The 17,939-nt window shown below is 34.7% G+C and overlaps 7 protein-coding genes across 7 annotated transcripts; 3 read left to right on the forward strand and 4 right to left on the reverse strand. All coding sequences in view use genetic code 12, as the record gives it.

Annotated features, from left to right (window-relative positions):
- Positions 1-15: 15 nt before the first annotated feature.
- Positions 16-1,146, reverse strand: GLK4 (Glk4p; the record flags this gene model as incomplete). The annotated part of the gene is made up of 1 exon (XM_707231.2): positions 16-1,146. The coding sequence occupies one exon, from the start codon at positions 1,144-1,146 to the stop codon at positions 16-18; it is 1,131 nt and encodes a 376-aa protein (XP_712324.1).
- An 829-nt stretch (positions 1,147-1,975) lies between these two features.
- CAALFM_CR07500WA (uncharacterized protein) lies at positions 1,976-2,662 on the forward strand (the record flags this gene model as incomplete). Its single annotated transcript, XM_705301.2, has 1 exon — positions 1,976-2,662. One exon carries the CDS (start codon positions 1,976-1,978, stop codon positions 2,660-2,662), a length of 687 nt encoding a protein of 228 aa, XP_710393.2.
- Positions 2,663-3,040: 378 nt separating this feature from the next.
- On the forward strand, positions 3,041-3,491 carry CAALFM_CR07510WA (mRNA splicing protein; the record flags this gene model as incomplete). Its single annotated transcript, XM_019475554.1, has 2 exons — positions 3,041-3,043; positions 3,117-3,491. 2 exons carry the CDS (start codon positions 3,041-3,043, stop codon positions 3,489-3,491), a joined length of 378 nt encoding a protein of 125 aa, XP_019331099.1.
- Positions 3,492-3,687: 196 nt separating this feature from the next.
- Positions 3,688-4,356, reverse strand: YPT31 (Rab family GTPase; the record flags this gene model as incomplete). Its single annotated transcript, XM_705303.2, has 1 exon — positions 3,688-4,356. One exon carries the CDS (start codon positions 4,354-4,356, stop codon positions 3,688-3,690), a length of 669 nt encoding a protein of 222 aa, XP_710395.2.
- Positions 4,357-5,053: 697 nt separating this feature from the next.
- On the reverse strand, positions 5,054-7,636 carry ECM22 (Ecm22p; the record flags this gene model as incomplete). Its single annotated transcript, XM_705304.1, has 1 exon — positions 5,054-7,636. The coding sequence occupies one exon, from the start codon at positions 7,634-7,636 to the stop codon at positions 5,054-5,056; it is 2,583 nt and encodes an 860-aa protein (XP_710396.1).
- A 2,745-nt stretch (positions 7,637-10,381) lies between these two features.
- Positions 10,382-12,205, reverse strand: CAALFM_CR07540CA (uncharacterized protein; the record flags this gene model as incomplete). The annotated part of the gene is made up of 1 exon (XM_705305.2): positions 10,382-12,205. The coding sequence occupies one exon, from the start codon at positions 12,203-12,205 to the stop codon at positions 10,382-10,384; it is 1,824 nt and encodes a 607-aa protein (XP_710397.2).
- A 2,922-nt stretch (positions 12,206-15,127) lies between these two features.
- On the forward strand, positions 15,128-17,767 carry RGD3 (Rgd3p; the record flags this gene model as incomplete). Its single annotated transcript, XM_705307.2, has 1 exon — positions 15,128-17,767. The coding sequence occupies one exon, from the start codon at positions 15,128-15,130 to the stop codon at positions 17,765-17,767; it is 2,640 nt and encodes an 879-aa protein (XP_710399.2).
- Between the last annotated feature and the right edge of the window lie 172 nt (positions 17,768-17,939).

The following is a 17,939-nucleotide window of genomic DNA, read 5'->3' on the forward strand; positions in this document are numbered from 1 at the left end:
AAACGTTGAATAACTTCACGTTCCTCCTTGTTGGTTTCCAATCTGAGAAACATTTTGGAGAATAAGACCTGACGTTTTCAAATCGGTAGAGTCGTCAATCTGAAGATAAGACAACACTTCAGCATCCAACAACCATGGCTCTTCAATGCGATGTGGCAATGATCCGCCTCTTGCCTTGTACAACTCTTGGAAAATCAAACCCTTTTTAAATAAATGAATCAAAGCAACCCTCAAAATCTCTCCCAAAAACATTCCACTGATTCTCTTTTCAAACAAGTGATAACCAGGGTTAGCGGTTTCGGAATCGACAATTTCATCAAACTCAGTGGAAGGCAAGATCTTTAAGCCGTTGTCAAATGAACCCCATTCTGTGTTGATGACCATACCTTTGTTGTCACCAGTCGAACTGGATAATTTGGGAATTTTTGACTCGAAATAAGCACCATTWGTTCCTGTACCAAAAATACAACCAATGATTGTGTTTCTGTTTGTCTTTGCTGAGTCATTGGAGTAAGCAGCAGTAAGCAAAGTACCAACAGTATCGTTTGCAATTGCGACAACTTTGACATTGACTTCCAAGATAGTCAAATTTGCTTGTAATAACTCAACAACATCACGGTCAACAGTATCAGGGATATCAAAACCTTTGGTCCATCTGATTAATGTTCCACGATTCAATGCAGTTTGATTAACAGGRAAAGAGAAAGTGAAACCCAACTTGAGGGGCTCGGTGTTTTTTGCAGTACAGGCTTCCGAATGGTTTTCAAGTAAGAAAGATTGGACTTTCTTTGCCAAAAAACCAAATAAATCATTGGACTTTTCTGCTTTCATCAAATCCACAGGGATTCGATACTTGCTTTGTTTCATGGAAAATGTGTGGTCACCTTTCAAGTCAATTGAACAAACTCTGAAATTAGTCCCACCTAAATCAGCTGCCAAATATAGCCCTACTTCTTTCCCAGTTGGAATTGAAGTAACATAGGTTGGAATCATAGGCATGACATCTTTTGAAGGTTTTGGTGATTCCAAACCAACATTCATTGATTCAATGAAATACTCAGTTGCCTTGACTAAAAAATCATCTTTAATTTCAAATGATTTTTCAATTGAGCTGACAATTTCTTCTAATTTGGGTGAAAGTGACATGATGATGGAGAAATATAGATATTAATAGAGTTTAAAGTTTAACTTAAATGAACAAACAATAAAAGAAGTTTTGGGAAAGCAGTCTAAAAAAAAGGAAAGGRTAATGCAGACGAAATTAAAAAAAAACAAGGGGGTTCGGACTCACACCACGAGACGACTACAACAATCAGAAGGAGAACGAGAATGTAGAAAAAATATTCGGAAAATCAGGAAGATTGCTACTTCGTTCCCCCCCTTCCCCCAGTTAATTTGGTTGTGTACTCTCTAAAAATTCTCGTTCCCCCAGTCACCCCATTTTCTCGGCCCCCGAAAAATTCTATTGTGGACGGAAGACAAAGCCCCAAAAATTAACACAAAATCTATGCTAACAAATTTGTTGATCTTATGGTTGTCAAATAGAAACATCTCACATTGCCCTTGGTTGCCGACGTTTCCTAATGAAAGAATACAGGTATATATATATATATATAATGAACCACCCGGATGCATAGATTAGTCAAAGTTCACAATAAATAGTTATTATTAGTTTTTCCGGTAAAGCAGTATTCTATTTCATAGATTGTAGTTGGTGTTATTTTTGCACTGATCACTCGTGGTAAGTGAAACGCTTCACGTGACTGGATTCTCTCATTCTCCTTCTACAGTGCTGTCAATACTGAATTATAAAGACTCTGTATGTTAATTCAAGTTGATGCAAATTACTGTTTTCTGCTTATTGTTTTCTTTTTTAAGTTTTTGTTTGGTATAAATAATGACATGAATGATTCAAACTTTGTTTGCTTTCATCCTTTCTTCTTTACTTATAAACCACTTGGTAAAAATCAAATAAATGTATGGAAGATCAAGAGGCTATGGTGGTTATCGTAGTGGATATGGCTCATCACCATATGAGTATGGCTCATCGTCGTCTTATGGAAGAACTGGGTCAAGCAGCAATAAGTACAATAAACAGACCTACCCCAAATCACTGCAGCAACAACAACAGCAAGGAGCTCCAACATACAAACAAACAAGCTATAAACCACAGTATGCTAAACAAACATATTCGCAAACTCCAAGTTCACAACAATATGCACAAGCAGACAGAGGAAAGAGCAAGAACTACAAGCCAACCACTCCATCTAACCAATATAAGAAAAAGACGGTCAACAAAACTATCAACGTCAACCAACAACCAAGAAGAAGTAGATGGGGATTAGGTGGATTTAGAAGTATGTGGCACATTCCAATGATATTTATGTTTTGGCGTGAATTTTCAAGAAACCGTCACCAACCACAACCACAACCTCAACCACAACCTCAACAGAACGAGCCAATCAATATCACCAATATTAATTATCCTTCTTCCCCTGAGAATGCTACTGCTCCTGTGCAACATTCTCAGCCAAACACCAACAACACAGAACAGAGTTTACCAAGCTCTTCACAGAACATCAAACCCAAACAGGATGAGAACCACTCAGTTTTTTTATACCACAGTGCCGAGGAAGAGAAGGAGGTTGACTCGTACTACTGACATTGAAATGTGAAGTTACTCGAAAACACACACTATTGGTAGCGCAAAATTTTTTCTAATTCACCCATGGTGTAAAGTTATAACTACAAAAAAGTAGACATAGTTTCAACTTAGGGTCATTAAACTAATTAACTTACAAATATTTCTGACCTTTTGAATAGAAGGTATAGTGCCTGGTGTATTGAAACAATTAAGAATATGGGTTTTAAGATTCTATATATCTGGTGTCGTGTACCTGTATACAATTTTTCAAATGGATTGTGCAAGAGAGAAGAAAAACCAAGCAGAGCAGATGACAGAATACTGACATTACTGAAACAATAACACAGTTTTGTCATTATCCACAGAACGGTATATCAATATTTACAACTAGCCACCATGGTATGTATTCAACTTGTTAAGACTGCTCGTATTAAATAATTTACTAACATGGCATTGCCACAAATTCTTTTAGTCTTCTTCATCCTCAAAACTATCGATAAATAAGAAAACCAAAATGTCAGATTTAATAAATTTCCGAATCAAAATAATAACAATTGATAATAGAACTTATTTGGGCACTTTATTGTCGTTTGATAAACATATGAATTTGGTGTTGTCTGATACTGAAGAGTCAAGAATTACCAAGAAATCATATAGTCAATTAAAGAAACACACACCGAACGTTGAACTAGTATATGACAAGAGAAATTTAGGATTGATTATCTTGCGAGGCGATCAAGTTGTTAGTTTCACTATAGAAAGCAATGCTCCACTCACCGATGTCAAAAGTAGATTAGATCGACCAATCAAAAAGCCAGTAAGTAGAATGAAAAAAATCATTGCATGAATATATTAAACATATTATGTATACAGCATTTACTAGTGCTATAAGTATAAATATAACTAGAAATGTAGCCACATAGGTGGAAGGATTCAATGAGTTCTTTTAGGGGGCAGTGTTGTTTATCTCCCTCAGGTTGGATCCCTCTTTCTTGACTAGTGTTTCTTTTTTTTATGTGGTTTTTGCTATTTTTGTCACCTTCCTAATGCCTTAACAACAACCMACCGTTATTCTTATTCTTCTTTTCTTGAGGAGCGGGAGTTAAGGAAATAGTTGGTCCACCAGCAGTGTTGGTTTGTTTGGAATCATTGTTTTCTAATTGATGCTTTGAAATCATTTCGTAGATATTCTTTAATAATTGATGGAAACTCAAATCAACATTATCACTACTTAAAGCACTAGCCTCGGTGAATAGCAAATTGTTTTCCATGGCAAAATTCTTAGCTTCTTCAGTTGGAACTGCTCTTAAATGATCCAAATCAGATTTATTACCAACCAATTCAATTATAATATTAGCATCAGCGTGTTCTTTCAATTCTTTCAACCAACGACTTACACTTTCATAACTTTCGGTCTTGGCAATGTCATACACAATCAAAGCCCCAACAGCTCCTCTATAATACGCACTAGTAATAGCTCTATATCTTTCTTGACCAGCAGTGTCCCAGATTTGTGCTTTAACTCGTTTACCATCAATTTCTAATGTTCTCGTAGCAAATTCAACACCAATAGTTGATCTACTTTCCAAATTAAACTCATCACGGGTGAATCGTGATAACAAGTTAGATTTACCAACTCCTGAATCCCCAATCAACACTATTTTATATAAATATTCGTAATCGTAGGAGTAATCGTCGCTGTTATCGGCCATTATGAATGTCAAATTAGTTTATATTGTACGTCTTTCTTTGAAAAAAAAAGGGGTATTTCACTTATTAAGTATTTATTCAATCTAAATTTTTGAGTTATGTCTCTCTTTTTTTTTTCAATGTAGTTTTACTTCCCCTGCTTTCAGATTTTTGGAATTATATATGGTTCTGATCTAGTTTCTGTAAATCGTTGAAGTTTGATTTTTTTTTCTCTTTGCTGTATAGTTTCAAAGTCAATGTGTGAGTGAGTGTGTGTGTGACAGTGCGAGGTTGTGTACGTGTACGATGTGCGTGTTTAATCAACTCGAAAGCAATACAAAAAAAAAAAGAAAAAAAAAGTTTTCACTGGAATTAAAATTAATTGTACGACATATTCTGTCGTGTACTTTTGATTGATTTAATCAGCCACACGCATACACATTCTGTTATCGTTACAGCACATTCCTAAAGTGCTATAAAACATAACATGTACATAGATTAGAACTATTTTACAACATATAAAATTCAATGTCTATAATAAACTAAGATGTATCCAGAAAAAAAAAGAAGACAAAATCATAGGCAGGTATGTATAAACATGCCTATGATACTGTGGAAATAACATAATATAACGTAATACAATACCGAACTAAACTAAACTAAACCAAGCCCAAGCCAGCCAAAACAAGAACGTAATTGTCAAGTTTCTACTTGCTCCCTTTATTGCCTGGGATCAAAATCATTGATTAGTAAACCAGATGGTTGCAAAGTCATAAAATCGATAATATTTGTTCCAGTTCCAAGTGGGTGTTCCACCTTGGCAGTCTTTGGTTCGCCTGTCCGACTTGGATAATTCTCTTGTTTTATCACTTTATCAATAAATGACGTTACACAGACTTCTTCTAATCCAAGCAACTGTTTGAATTCATTTCTTGTCTTTGTGATATCAGAAATCGAATTCCCCCATTGGAGAATATCTGCATGGATTTGTTTCATTCTATCAATACCCGAATCAACCACTAAGTACTTGTACAACTTGTTAAGACGAAGTTGCAAATATGTAATAACCCGAATCAAGTAACTGCTCATCGACTTTAATTCGTTCAAAATTGGTTCATATAACTCAGGTGGTAAGCAGTTGTTAATTGGATGTTCTAATTCTTCAACGAAAATGTCATAATCATTGTCGGAAGCAAAAACATCCAACATTAACGGACTATCGAAATCTCTCAAAAAGAAAAACTTCACTTGAGGAAAGATAGCAAACAATGCTTTCTTGAAAACTTTGTAGAACAAATACAACATCTTCTCTAACGGGTCGCTTTTCTTTCTTGAACCAATAAGTCGGGCAGGGAAAAATCGCACCCATCTATAAATCATTTGAAACAACAATTCTTCTTGGGAATTAATGTCGGACAAAGTGTTGTTGATTTCCGAAATATAATGGTTTAAACAATCATTCGTAAAGCTAAGCAAATGATTATAGTTTGACTCCACAAAGCTAACCATCTCTGGTGCCACAGCTCCTGAATTAGTGGAGTTGTAGTGGTGTAATAATGGGAAAATCAATTCACCGAATCTTGTCAATAACTGTTGATATTCCTTCAAGAAATGGGAATCATACCCAGGCAAATAAATCGACATAACAATATTAACCATCAATTTTTTGTGTGTGGGGATCAATACTTTAGAATTAGGGTCAATTTTTTCATAAGCAATATCATTGTGTTTGAAAATACTAAATAACCCATTTCTGAAACAGATAATAGAATTCAACGTAGCTTGTGTATCATACACTGACATTAAACTTAATATATAACTCACTGAACCAGTCAAATCAGGATCAGTGCTTTCATCATTTAAAACTTTACCCAAACCTTTTATTGTATAGGCGTAATATTGGAGTGACCGATTAGTACAGTCAGTCCGGATACGTGCTAATTGTAAACTTCTTGAATTCGGTGTAAGTGATCCACTATTTTGTAAATACTTATTCGAATCACAGAAACAATTGGTAATCAAAAAATTTGTCGTTAAATTAAGCAAACAATAGAACATCAAATCAGACGTGAATGCTTTGTAAATAAACGAATTGAGCCAAGTGGAATAGATGTCCCGAATTTGGGATAATCCCAGGGTACCCTTTAGTATCATTGGACCAATTACTTTGAGAAGTTCTTTCAACCTGGCATCATAGTCGACTACTGGGTGGGGTGTATACTTGAAGTTGACAGGTACGTTTAAAGCATTTGGTAGTGAATTACTACTAGTGGACTGTGACTGATGGTTTTTGGAATCAAATGCAGTAGAAACAGCAGATCGTGCTAGTGGAGTTGAAAAACGACTAGGTGTAGTAGTTGGTGGGAAATCAGCAGTATCAGGGTATGCTGGGAACAAAATTTGGAAATCATTTCCTTCAGGTAATAAATTAACTCTGGATTCGTTATTGCTTCTTGGTACAGGCAGTGGCTCAACGACTTCGTCATCAGCAACGACAGAAGATGCTTGTGAAGAAGACGATGAAGATGACAACGCCATTGTATTGAAGTTCGTACCAATATTGGGAACAGAATGGTGTTGGCGTTGTTGTTGAAGCAACTCCTGATTTGTAAATGATGTGGAAGTACCAGTAGCCAGAACTGATGGGACAGAAGGATTTGAGCTTGCTCGTCCAAAGCTAAATGAAGGGACTGTACGTGATTTTTTTGGTTTTAAAACCTTTTTATTTGTTTTTAAAAGTTGTTGATTGTTTGTTTCTTGATCACTCTGTTGTTCTTGTTCCTGTTGCTGTTCTTGCTGCTGTTCTTGTTGTTCTTGTAAAATCTTTGCCTTCTTAAACTCATTCAATTGGTCTTCTGTGTAATCCAAATAGGCACATTTTACTCTATGTTTAATACAATTGGTACAACTAGGTAAATTTTCTAAACATTTGACACGTCTTTCTTTACAATTTGCACATCCCAACTTAGAATTCTTGTGTTTCCGTCTTTTTGATTTCTTCCCTAGCTCTTTAGGTGCGCTGTTGCTGTTATCGTTGTTATTGTTGTTTGTTGTGGTATTTTTTGCTACTGATTTTCTTTTAGATTTATTAAGACTTTTCGATAGTATAGCTTGTTCATCCAGAGTTAAAGGATTTTCTGACAATAATAATTGAGACATACTAGATTTAATTTGACTCTTTGGTAACTGGGAATTAGATCTTGATTTATTAGATGACATTTCATTCTGATTTTGTGTAGAAGAATAAGACAAAGATGTCAGGAACTGGGAGCGAATATCCGTTAATGGAGGCGAGTCTCCCATACAACTACTTAATCAATTGACGCTTGGATAAGTAGAACGACGGTTAAAGGAATTTGTTGTTGACTATAACTATTCTTGTATATAGTGGGCACGGCTAAAGGTGATAGGGAAAGGGGTGGGGGACAATCTAAGGATTCGGATTTATATGCCAAGGTTTGAAGCTAGACTATCTTTACTGCGTTGTATTTCCAATGGAAAATGGGGCCAATGGACTGCTTCGGTTCAATTTGGGTCTTAACTAGGAGAAAAGACAAATAAAAAATGATGTAGTATAAACTGATTATTCGGTGACTAACTGATTTTCAACCAAAAAAAGAAACTGATCCATAAATTATAATATATATATTATTATTGTTGTTGATATTCTTTTTTAGTCTCCTGGAATTTATTCTTCAATATTATTATTATTCCTTTAGTTGTTGTTGTTGTAGGTATTATACTTGTGTTGGTGGGGGAGAAAGGACCTGAATAATTTTTTTTTTCTTGTTTTTATTTTAGAGAAAATTGACAGAGAAGAAGAAGGAGAAGGGAAAAGTGCAAAGTATTTATTAATAGATTATATGAAGTAGTTAATTGTGGTTGTTCTTGTTGTTGTTGATATTGTGATAGTATGAGAATTTTAAGTTCACTTCAGCTTTCTTTTTCCTCTTTTTTTTCTTTTTAGCCATTTGACTTCCACAAAAACTAAAAGAGTCACTAAACTAACTAATTTTCTTGGGCAGGTTATGTAATCAACAATGGATTACGTGATTGAATATCTCTTTTGCAGTTTGGTGAAAGAATGTTGTCATTGTCTGGATATGCTGACCCAACGAATTCAAAAGTGACCAAGAAAGTGAGAAAAAACTTGTTATCGCCTTTTAAGCGAAGTGACCATATTTTAATGTGTTGAAATGGTGACTAGTTTAGAAAGATTACAAGCTTTGTCAGTCTCGGCAAGGAAGTTGTACTGATAAGGGCTGTACTTTTCTTTTTCATATTAAAATTAGTTCAAGGTTGTAATTACACCACGCTGGGGGTTATTGTTATGATTATTTTTGTTTCAGCGGCGGTCTTATTGTTGCTAATAATATGAACAATAGTACAATCTTAAACTTCTGAACTCCTAATTTATTTTTCAAAACTCTTCTTACAAATAATGAAAATAAGGAAAATAAGGGAAAAGGGAAGTAACAGAATAACGACGGGGATTGAAAGGGTAATTAGAAATAAGTATAATACATTCTCTTTGTTATTTGGAAACCAACTCTTCCTGAATAAGCTTCGTTTGTTTTGCAATAAACAAAAGAGATTACTTTCGTGTGGTATAGATTTGAAGGAGAGAATAGAAATGTGATTGCTTGGAAACCAGTATTAATGAATTCTTAGTAATCAAAAAAGTAAAATCAAAACAGACTTGGAGAGGTGGGACGTATTTGTAAACTCAACTACAAAATTACTCCTTGCTGTGGTTATGGATATATGCCAGTGAACAAGTTTTGATGACTTAGGGAATGACCCCCTTTCAAATTCTTATATAATAGCATTATTTTGTGTCAATTTATGTGCTTTCAATTTTCTTGGTCAATATTATCAAATTCTAAAGAAAACTATAATTACGGGCTATTAAATTTAAAGATTTTAAGCATTATCATTAGTTGAAGATAAATCTTCTTTTCTAAAAAATTCTATATCAATCAAACCAATTAGATAGATTGGGGGGAGGGAGGCGAATCAAAGTATTTTGACGACCCAAGAGCACAGCCATAAACTATTAGTCAGTGCATGATTGTAGATGATTTTTTTTCTTTGCTGGTTAGGAACTCTTGCAACTTGGACTTGAGGAACTTCTCAAACTATGAAAACCACTGACCCTGCCAGATGCGCTTATGTAACAATCACTCCGTTTCGCCGAAATAAAGGGAGGACTGACGAGCTGGTACCCGACATAACTGAATCCGACCCGATTTCCATCTACCACACGCAATTTATTATGGCGATGACTAATTTGTTATCGATCCGATATATTTAGTGTTTCTATTGTTTTTGCTTTGTGGTTTGTTGTTTGTGTTCTGTAAACTGGCAACCAACCAACCAACCAATCAACCACATGCGGGTTCTCAAGAAAATGTTGAACTAATCATGAAGCGTCATTAATACTTGTAAATTAAAGACATGACGGGGCGCATGACAACGATGCTAGACACAGCTAGTCCAATTTTGTCACAGTTCTTGACGATAGATTAGGAGAAATCTTTTTTAGTGCGGGTTTTCCTTTAAATCTCGATTCAACATAAAACTAGTCACAAATAGGTAAAAGGAATTAGGGTACGGCACCGATTTAAAACTCTCCCCCAAAGTCAACTACATCTTGTTTTGTGCATTAGCCCAAATAGTTCAAAAGCTTAATAGGGTTGTAACCTCCACAATAGTCAATATTATATTTTATTTATAACCGAATATTTTGACACCATTTGTTTTTTTAACGTTATTGGTAAAAGCCGTGAGAAGGCTTACATATTTAAGCGAAAGTGTATTCTCAGTTTATGGGGCGTGTCGTGTGCAACACTGCCTTATTTGTGTACTTGCTTATTAGCCACCACTTCTGGTAAGTCTTGAAAGACCTTTCACTTTAGTGACTAGTTTTTGTTATGTCCGATATCTTGGGAACTAGAAATTATAGTTGACAAAAAAAAATTTTAGTGAGAAACTATTGATTTAGTCTTGAAATTCATAGTCATCACATCCGTCTGGTATGATTTGGTATTAACTATCTTGTTCAGTTGTTATATCCATCTCTTGTTTTCTCAATTCTTCAAAATTCACAATCCAAGCTAGCTTCTCGTCATTATCCAAATTATTCTCTATTGATGCATTCTCTTCTATTAGTCTGGCATATACTGGTTCGTAATCAGTTAACAATTCAACTGACTGTTGCTGCAAAATGTGCTGCAGTAATAATGGCAGTAACAGTGACAGTGGCAGTGACACCGATAGTCGTAGTAGCAGTTGTTGTCTTTTATCCCCCCTAAATATATTAGAATACGATTCTTGTAAATGCTTATTAATGAGTTGAGAATACTGTTTATATAAGGTATTCACAAATCCAAAGCAATTATTTTGACGATTTTGATATTGATATTGATCGTGATCCAAATATCCCATATTAATTCCATGGAAATTTATTTGTGGATCATTATAAAAGGAAGTGCTGAAATGAGCCAAATGTTGGTGATTGTAATTATACAACAGTTGATTGGAGTTGTTGTTGTCATTATTGCTTGTATCTTGAATAAAACTGTTTATATACTGTAAATCTTCAATAGGTAACTGTACTGATTTTGGGAAATGCAAAAAATTTATTGGTTTCAAAACATGATTATTGAATTTCTTAATGGGGACTTCATTTATTGAATAAACAAATTGATCTAAATATTCAAAGTTATTAGTTAGTAAATTATTCAATAATTGGAATCTTATTTTGAAAAATTTACAAACTTTTAAACAATATTTACTGAAAATTTGTAAATTAATCAAACGTATTTTTTGAGAATCCAATTTTGCAAACTCAATTGGTCGAGTAAAACATGATCCAAATGAATATAAATTATAAAATAATGTTTTGGGGAAAAAATTATCTAACACTTTACTTAATGTTTCATAATACATCATCACAATTATTTTATATTGAATAATATTATTATTATCGTTGTTATTGATAGCAAAAGCGGCCAAAGTGTCGGTCGTAGGAGTAGTATTGGGGATACAATGGCTGTCACTAGGGTTGGTATTAAATAAGTATAAATTTGTCGGTATAATAAGTAGCCACTCTCGTAACAACTGTTTCAATAATTTGGGATTATTATTGATACTATCGTTGGTATTACAAATCCCCAATAATTTGTTAACAAACTGATTTAGTGCATGAATGTTAGATAGTATACCGTTATTCAGAACTTTTTTCATTACTAGGTAACGTCTAAACTTTTCTAGCATTTCTTTGAACTCTACTAAACACGGAAGGGAAGGGTAACTTGGAAAAAAACTTGATTTGCTTGCCAATATTAAATGTTCGATATACCCTCCTTTGAAATTGTCTTGGTTCTGCTTATGAGCCAATTCAATAACTTGTATTGATAATTGAATTATGCCATTCGAAAATGCAAATGAGGTTTGGTTATCATCATACAAAGAAATGTAGTTGAGTAGAATCGACCCTATCAATCCAATGTACAAGTCATCAGTATCTTTGCTGTTTTGTTTGTCTCTTCTATCAATTTTATCGATGATGTCAGTTAAACTTCTAATAGAAATCAAATGATATCTCAAATATAACTCGTGGAATATCAATCGGATTTGGTAATTATGAACAAAAGAAAACGATTTATATGCATTAGACTCAAAGTAACAACATGTCAAACTAAGTAAGCCATTAAAAACTAATGGATGCACGATATTGCTTAATAACTTACTCAAAATAGTATTGTTTAAAAATAAACGTTGGTTGTTGTCAACAATTTGTGTATAGTCAAGTACATTGAAAGATTTTGAATATTCTGACCTATTTTCAAGTAGACCATGTGGGGGCATTTTGATATCATGATTAGACTTGGGAAACACTTCAGAAATGAAACCAATGGAAAAGTAATATGGGATCTTTTGGGGKGGGTTTTTCTATCAAGCTCTTGATGTATATTCTCTTCTGTTTATATTTAATCTTTTTTTCAAAACAAGTTGTTGTTGTTTCTCTTTATAGTAAAAGAAATTGTGTTTGGGGGGGGGGGGATCCAATGGGTAAGGTAACAATGTATATACAAGATAAACAGGGAAGGTCTTTGGCTTTGAAAAGTTAATCGTCTCCAATAAAACAAGTATGTGTCTTAATTGTAAATAGGGTTTTCGGAATCATATACTTGGAGTATCCGTGGATATATATGGGCTGAAAATCTTCAAAATGAGTTGTTTTTGTAAGCCCTTTAAATTTACAATATTGGCTTGCAAGATATTTTTAAATCAGAATACAGTGCCACAGTTCTGTTTCTTGGATATGTTAAAAACAAAAGAAGAATAATGAACTGTTGTTGGTAATAAATATTGGAAATACTTGTACATATATACATGAAAAGAAAAAAAAAATGCAAGAATAATTGTCGTATGTATATATTCTCTCCTTTGTTTTTGGTATTAGCTACCACTTATGGTACTTTTTAGCGTGATTACTATAAACAATAGAAATGTGGAAATAATAAAGGAAAACAAAAATCACATAGGTGTTTTGTGGGGATCGTTATGTGTCTACGTGTCATGGGATTTGTAATTCGTCAAATTATCTGATTGCAAAAGAGATCAATTAATCAAATAGAATTGATTGGATTATTTTTGTGCGCAACAGGGAAACCTTAATTGGTGTTTGTGTTACTTGTATTATTTCTGATTTGAAATTTGGTTATTCCAAATTATAATAAAAACTACAATTATATGAACTCAAATAATATCAAATGTAAACATACGAGTTCATGGGGAACAAATAATATAGAAAAAATAAAACAATGACAATGGAAAATACAAAAAGAAAAGAGAGAACTAAATGACAAGAAAATCTTTTTAATGAAAGAGGCATTAGCAAAACTTGAATAAACCTCTTCTCATTGGTCTGCTTGAAATGTAATCTTCCTATCAAGAGTTTGAATATAAATTGGAAACAGCACGATTTCCTTTTTCTTGAAGCATTATGGTTTGTAGCATTAAAAACTACAGAAAAAATTATCACATTATCCCGATTTCCAAGAGTATTCTTCGGGGTTAGAAAACAGTACCTTTTCACCAAGAGGCAACCAAAACTGGAAGGGTCTAACCGAGGATAAGCAGAATCTGATTGGCTCTTAACAAATGTATGATTGATATAAATTCTTATATACAATAATATTTAAGTAATGATACTCCGGAAATTGGTTCTTTGGTAATGCTTCTGTAATGAATGCAAAAAAAAAAACAGACTAAAAAAGCAAAAAAAAATACAGCAACATTCAACAGCACCAATTTTCTCTTTTAACAAAACGTTTTTAAGTGTAAAAAAAAAGGGGGCAACACACTGTTTGATGATTACTAAGTGCTCTGTTGAAACAGTCAATCTGCATCCTATTTCAATACAGTGTAAATGACAACTGTCATCAATAAATACATAGATTGTAGCCACTGTTGCGCTCCAACACCAGTATTCATTTTGTGTCATTTAGCTGCAAAATTGAATAATGAGTGACTAATCTTCAACTTGTACCAGAGAATAAAAAAAAGTTGCACAAAACAAAACTGAGACGAAAACAACAACTCATATTAGAAACGTGCTTTTAACATGTGGGATTTGAAGTCAAACATTCTTAGAATGCAAGTTTTTCGATTAAAATACATTACTGACCTTGAAACATGGAGTATGAATATAGATAAGGCTATTACAATGTATGTTTCCTTTCAGTAATATCTAATGAAATACAGAATTTGTTATTTTACAAGCTCACGGGTTCCAGCTTTGCTTAGCTATGATACTGACTTCAAGCTCCAAGTTAAATTGGACGTTACTAACTCTAGATTATCAATACACAATTGCGAAAGGCTATATAGAACGACACACTATTGTCATTGGTTAAATGTTTATCCAAAATTCCATTGGAAAAGCAATTGAGCCAGCTTGCTGATCTGGTTTGTAACTGTTGAAACATAATTGTGGCTAGTAGAATTGATTCTAGAATGCGTCAATCACAACCCCAGGCGTATGCTTATATAATAGTTAAGGTTTATGTTTCTTAGACCCCGCATGAGGGTCTGAATTATAATATGTCTCATAAAAGATCTTTTGCATGGGCAGATTTCCGTGCTTCAGCAATTGCAGGATAGATAAACAATGGGGACAGAACCACGACTTAAATTTGATAGTATCCCGAAAAGTGGCAGTGAATCTGATATTTTTGAACAGTGCCTACTAACTAAACAGTTCTAACGTCATTATAATATTGTTTTCTTTTTTAATATTATTTAAAATTGAACCATGATAACGAAACGAGGTATACTAACTTAGACAAGTCACGCAGCAACCAAAGCTCTTAGTATTCCAAACTAATTGGAAGAGCATGGAATGAAAGGCTAATGCACAATTCATTCTGGCCTTGTTACAGTCATATATAGTTAGCGTACCAATTACGTAATCCTTATAGAATGAAAAAATAATAAAATTCTACAACCTTCTTGAGGGTTATCTTTACTTATCTTTCTACCATTGTACCTCCCTCTTGATTCCTGTTTACTAGATTATTTGGAGTTGTCTACTTCGACATAGTCTCGTGGTAAACGTCTTGACAACTTCTAATTATAGCACGAGCCGTATTTGATCACGAAAAAAAAAAAACAATTCAACCCACCACTCRCAAACTGACACGCCAAAAAAAAAATAGCTTGATCTCATACAAAACATTCTTCATTGTAAAACAACACATCACATCACATCACACTCTTTATATCATGTCCTTTGCTGAAAGTTTTTGGACACCAGACTATGAGCTGGGATTTCAGCAACTATTTCTCCAATTGAATCAAGGGATCTTGGAGAACAATGACTTTGTTCGTTTGATCGAAAGACGAATGGAACTGGAAGTGGTCTATGGGAACTCGTTGGAGACAATCACCACAGACTGTAAGCCACTCAATAAGAGACAATTGAACGAAGACTTTGTGTCCACCATCAAAAACGCATACACCAAGATGAATGAGACTTTTTACAAACAAGGGGAATACCATTTGAACATTGCCGACAACATTGAAACCATTGTTCTCCAACCATTTAGCAAATGGTGTACCGAGCACGAGCAAAGAGTCAAGTTTTCTGAATTCACTTTGCAAGACAAATTAAAGGCATTGAAAAATGCTCAGTATCTGGTGGAAAAGTTGCAAAAGAAATATTTCAACAAATGTCGAATGTTGGAGGAGTTCAAGTCCCACTATACTGAAGAAGAATTGCAAGAGGAGTTAAGCAATTTGTCATTTCAAAAAGATCGAGCTGCCAAAACCAATACTGATAGGAGCAAAGAGGAAGACGACAATGATACTGCAGACGAAGAAATCTATGAGTTCACACATGCTAAATACGACACCAAACAGATGAAGGCGTTGCTCAAGGCAATGCTTACAGAAGTCCCCATGGGTCCACACAAGGTGGCAATTTTAGGTACCTATCAAAATGTTTCTACTGGGAGCAACATCACCAAATGGTTGCTAGAAAACATGCCGGAGTTCAACAAGAATTTGGACAAGGCTGAAGTTTTTGGGCAAGATTTAGTTCGAAATGACTTTATTAGAATTGTTGGTTCAATGGGAAAGTCTTTCATTAATTCTTCTCAGTTTTATTACCAGTGGAAACCCATTGCATTTACCATTTCTGGTGTCGAAAATGAATATGTCACCACGGACACATCGTTGGCAAAGTCATTGACATTCAAGTTTGATGATGTCAAGGAGGCTATAGGGGTGAACACTGTTGACTTCAACGACAAGTCACAACTATCAAAGTTAATTAACGAAGTCAACCAGTTGGATACCCAGTACTATGCACAAGTTGTTGAGTTGGATAAATTGAGGTGTGAGTACGAGGAGTTGGCAATGGACCATTTGACATTCATGCAGAAATGCGAGTTGGATAGATTGAAGGCCATCAAGAAAGTGACATTTGATTTTCTTTCCAGTTTTGCCAATAAGATAAGCAGTTTAAAGACAATAAGTGACGATTTGGTGTTGTTGGAAGAGACAATCAATCCTGTGAACGACTTGAAGTTCTTGATTGAAAACTACGGGACAGGGAGATTTAAGCCTAAGGTGGTCTTATATGACAACTACTACGATTCAAATATCAATCAGACATTTGGTGTTGACTTGAGTGTCAAATCCAGATTGGATAAAAAAGTTGTTCCGTACATTATTCAGTGCATCTTGAGTCAATTGGACAGTGTGTATCCCGATTTGAAAAACGATGAGGAGAGAATCAACCTTTGGACTCAGCCGGTGCATCTTTCGAATGTGCATAAATTGAGGTCGCAGTTGAACGGAGTGCAAGACCCTAATGAGATCATGTCCATCTTGAAAGAGTCGCATCCGTTGCTTATAACCAATATCTTAAAGTTATACTTTATGGAGTTGCCAGACTCGATCATTCCATACAACAACTACGATGTGATCAAATTACTCTATACAAACTACCATGACGAATCCCAAACAAAATCGAGAGTCAATGGATTACAAAATGTTTTGTCAGAGTTGCCAAAATGCAATTTAGCAACGTTGGATGCCATATTGACGCACTTGAGCAGATTAGTGAGTATTGTTGGTACTCAAGACAAAGATTTGGCAGGTGGATTTCAACGCAAATTGAGCAAGGAGTTTGGATCTTTGGTTTTGAGACCAAAAACTGATGGTTTGAACAGTTCCGAAAGCAGTTACTTGAACGATAGATTCCAGGTCACGTTAATGGATGACTTATTCGAGAACAAGCAAAGTATATTTAATGAGTTGAGAAGACAAAGTTCCACCAGGTCAGCCGTGGCCAGTGTATCGCCAAGTGTTTCTCGAAACAGCAGTTTGACACGCAGTGAATCGATCAAGTCAAACAAGGGACACAATGCAGCAGCGATTGCAAAGTCGAAATCGAGGTTGGAATCCAGGTTACAAAGTGCGGTGAAGAATCAAACTAAAACACTGGAGCCACAACAGAAAACAGATGCTGATGAATTTTATGATGCTGAAGCGTCGCCAACCCCTTCAAGACTGGGCACTCAGTCGTCATCACTGGGATTGAAAAGATCAAACTCTCCCAAGAAAAAGAAATGGACCGTTGTATCCAAGGAAGAGAGCAAAGAAGGGAACGAAAAATCAAAGAAAATTACATCCACGCCAGTTACTTACCGTCCTTCAAACGATATTATTTACGATAAATCACCCAGCAACCAGTCATTGAATGATCTTTCATCAACACCACCACCTAAATTTGCACCTAGTTTGGGCAGAAAATCGTCAGTTAAAGACTTGGCCAAGAGTTTTGAAAATGGGTCAACTGAAGATTTGCAAGAACCATCATCTCGTTCAAGATCATCATCCCCAACAAAGGCAAAGTGAGAAACTTCTGGTATAGCTGGTTAGTTTATGTTCTTTATTTTTGTTTAACCAGACATAGTTTTTATTTATCTTTTGGAAAAGAATATCTATATAGCAGCATATACAAACGAACTTGTTAAAAATTATTAAGACACTATTTTTAAAAATAAGAAAAGTTACCCTTATTTCTCGA

The sequence above is a fragment of the Candida albicans genome, chromosome R (genome assembly GCF_000182965.3).
Source record: "Candida albicans SC5314 chromosome R, complete sequence".
Classification (NCBI taxonomy): domain Eukaryota; kingdom Fungi; phylum Ascomycota; class Pichiomycetes; order Serinales; family Debaryomycetaceae; genus Candida; species Candida albicans.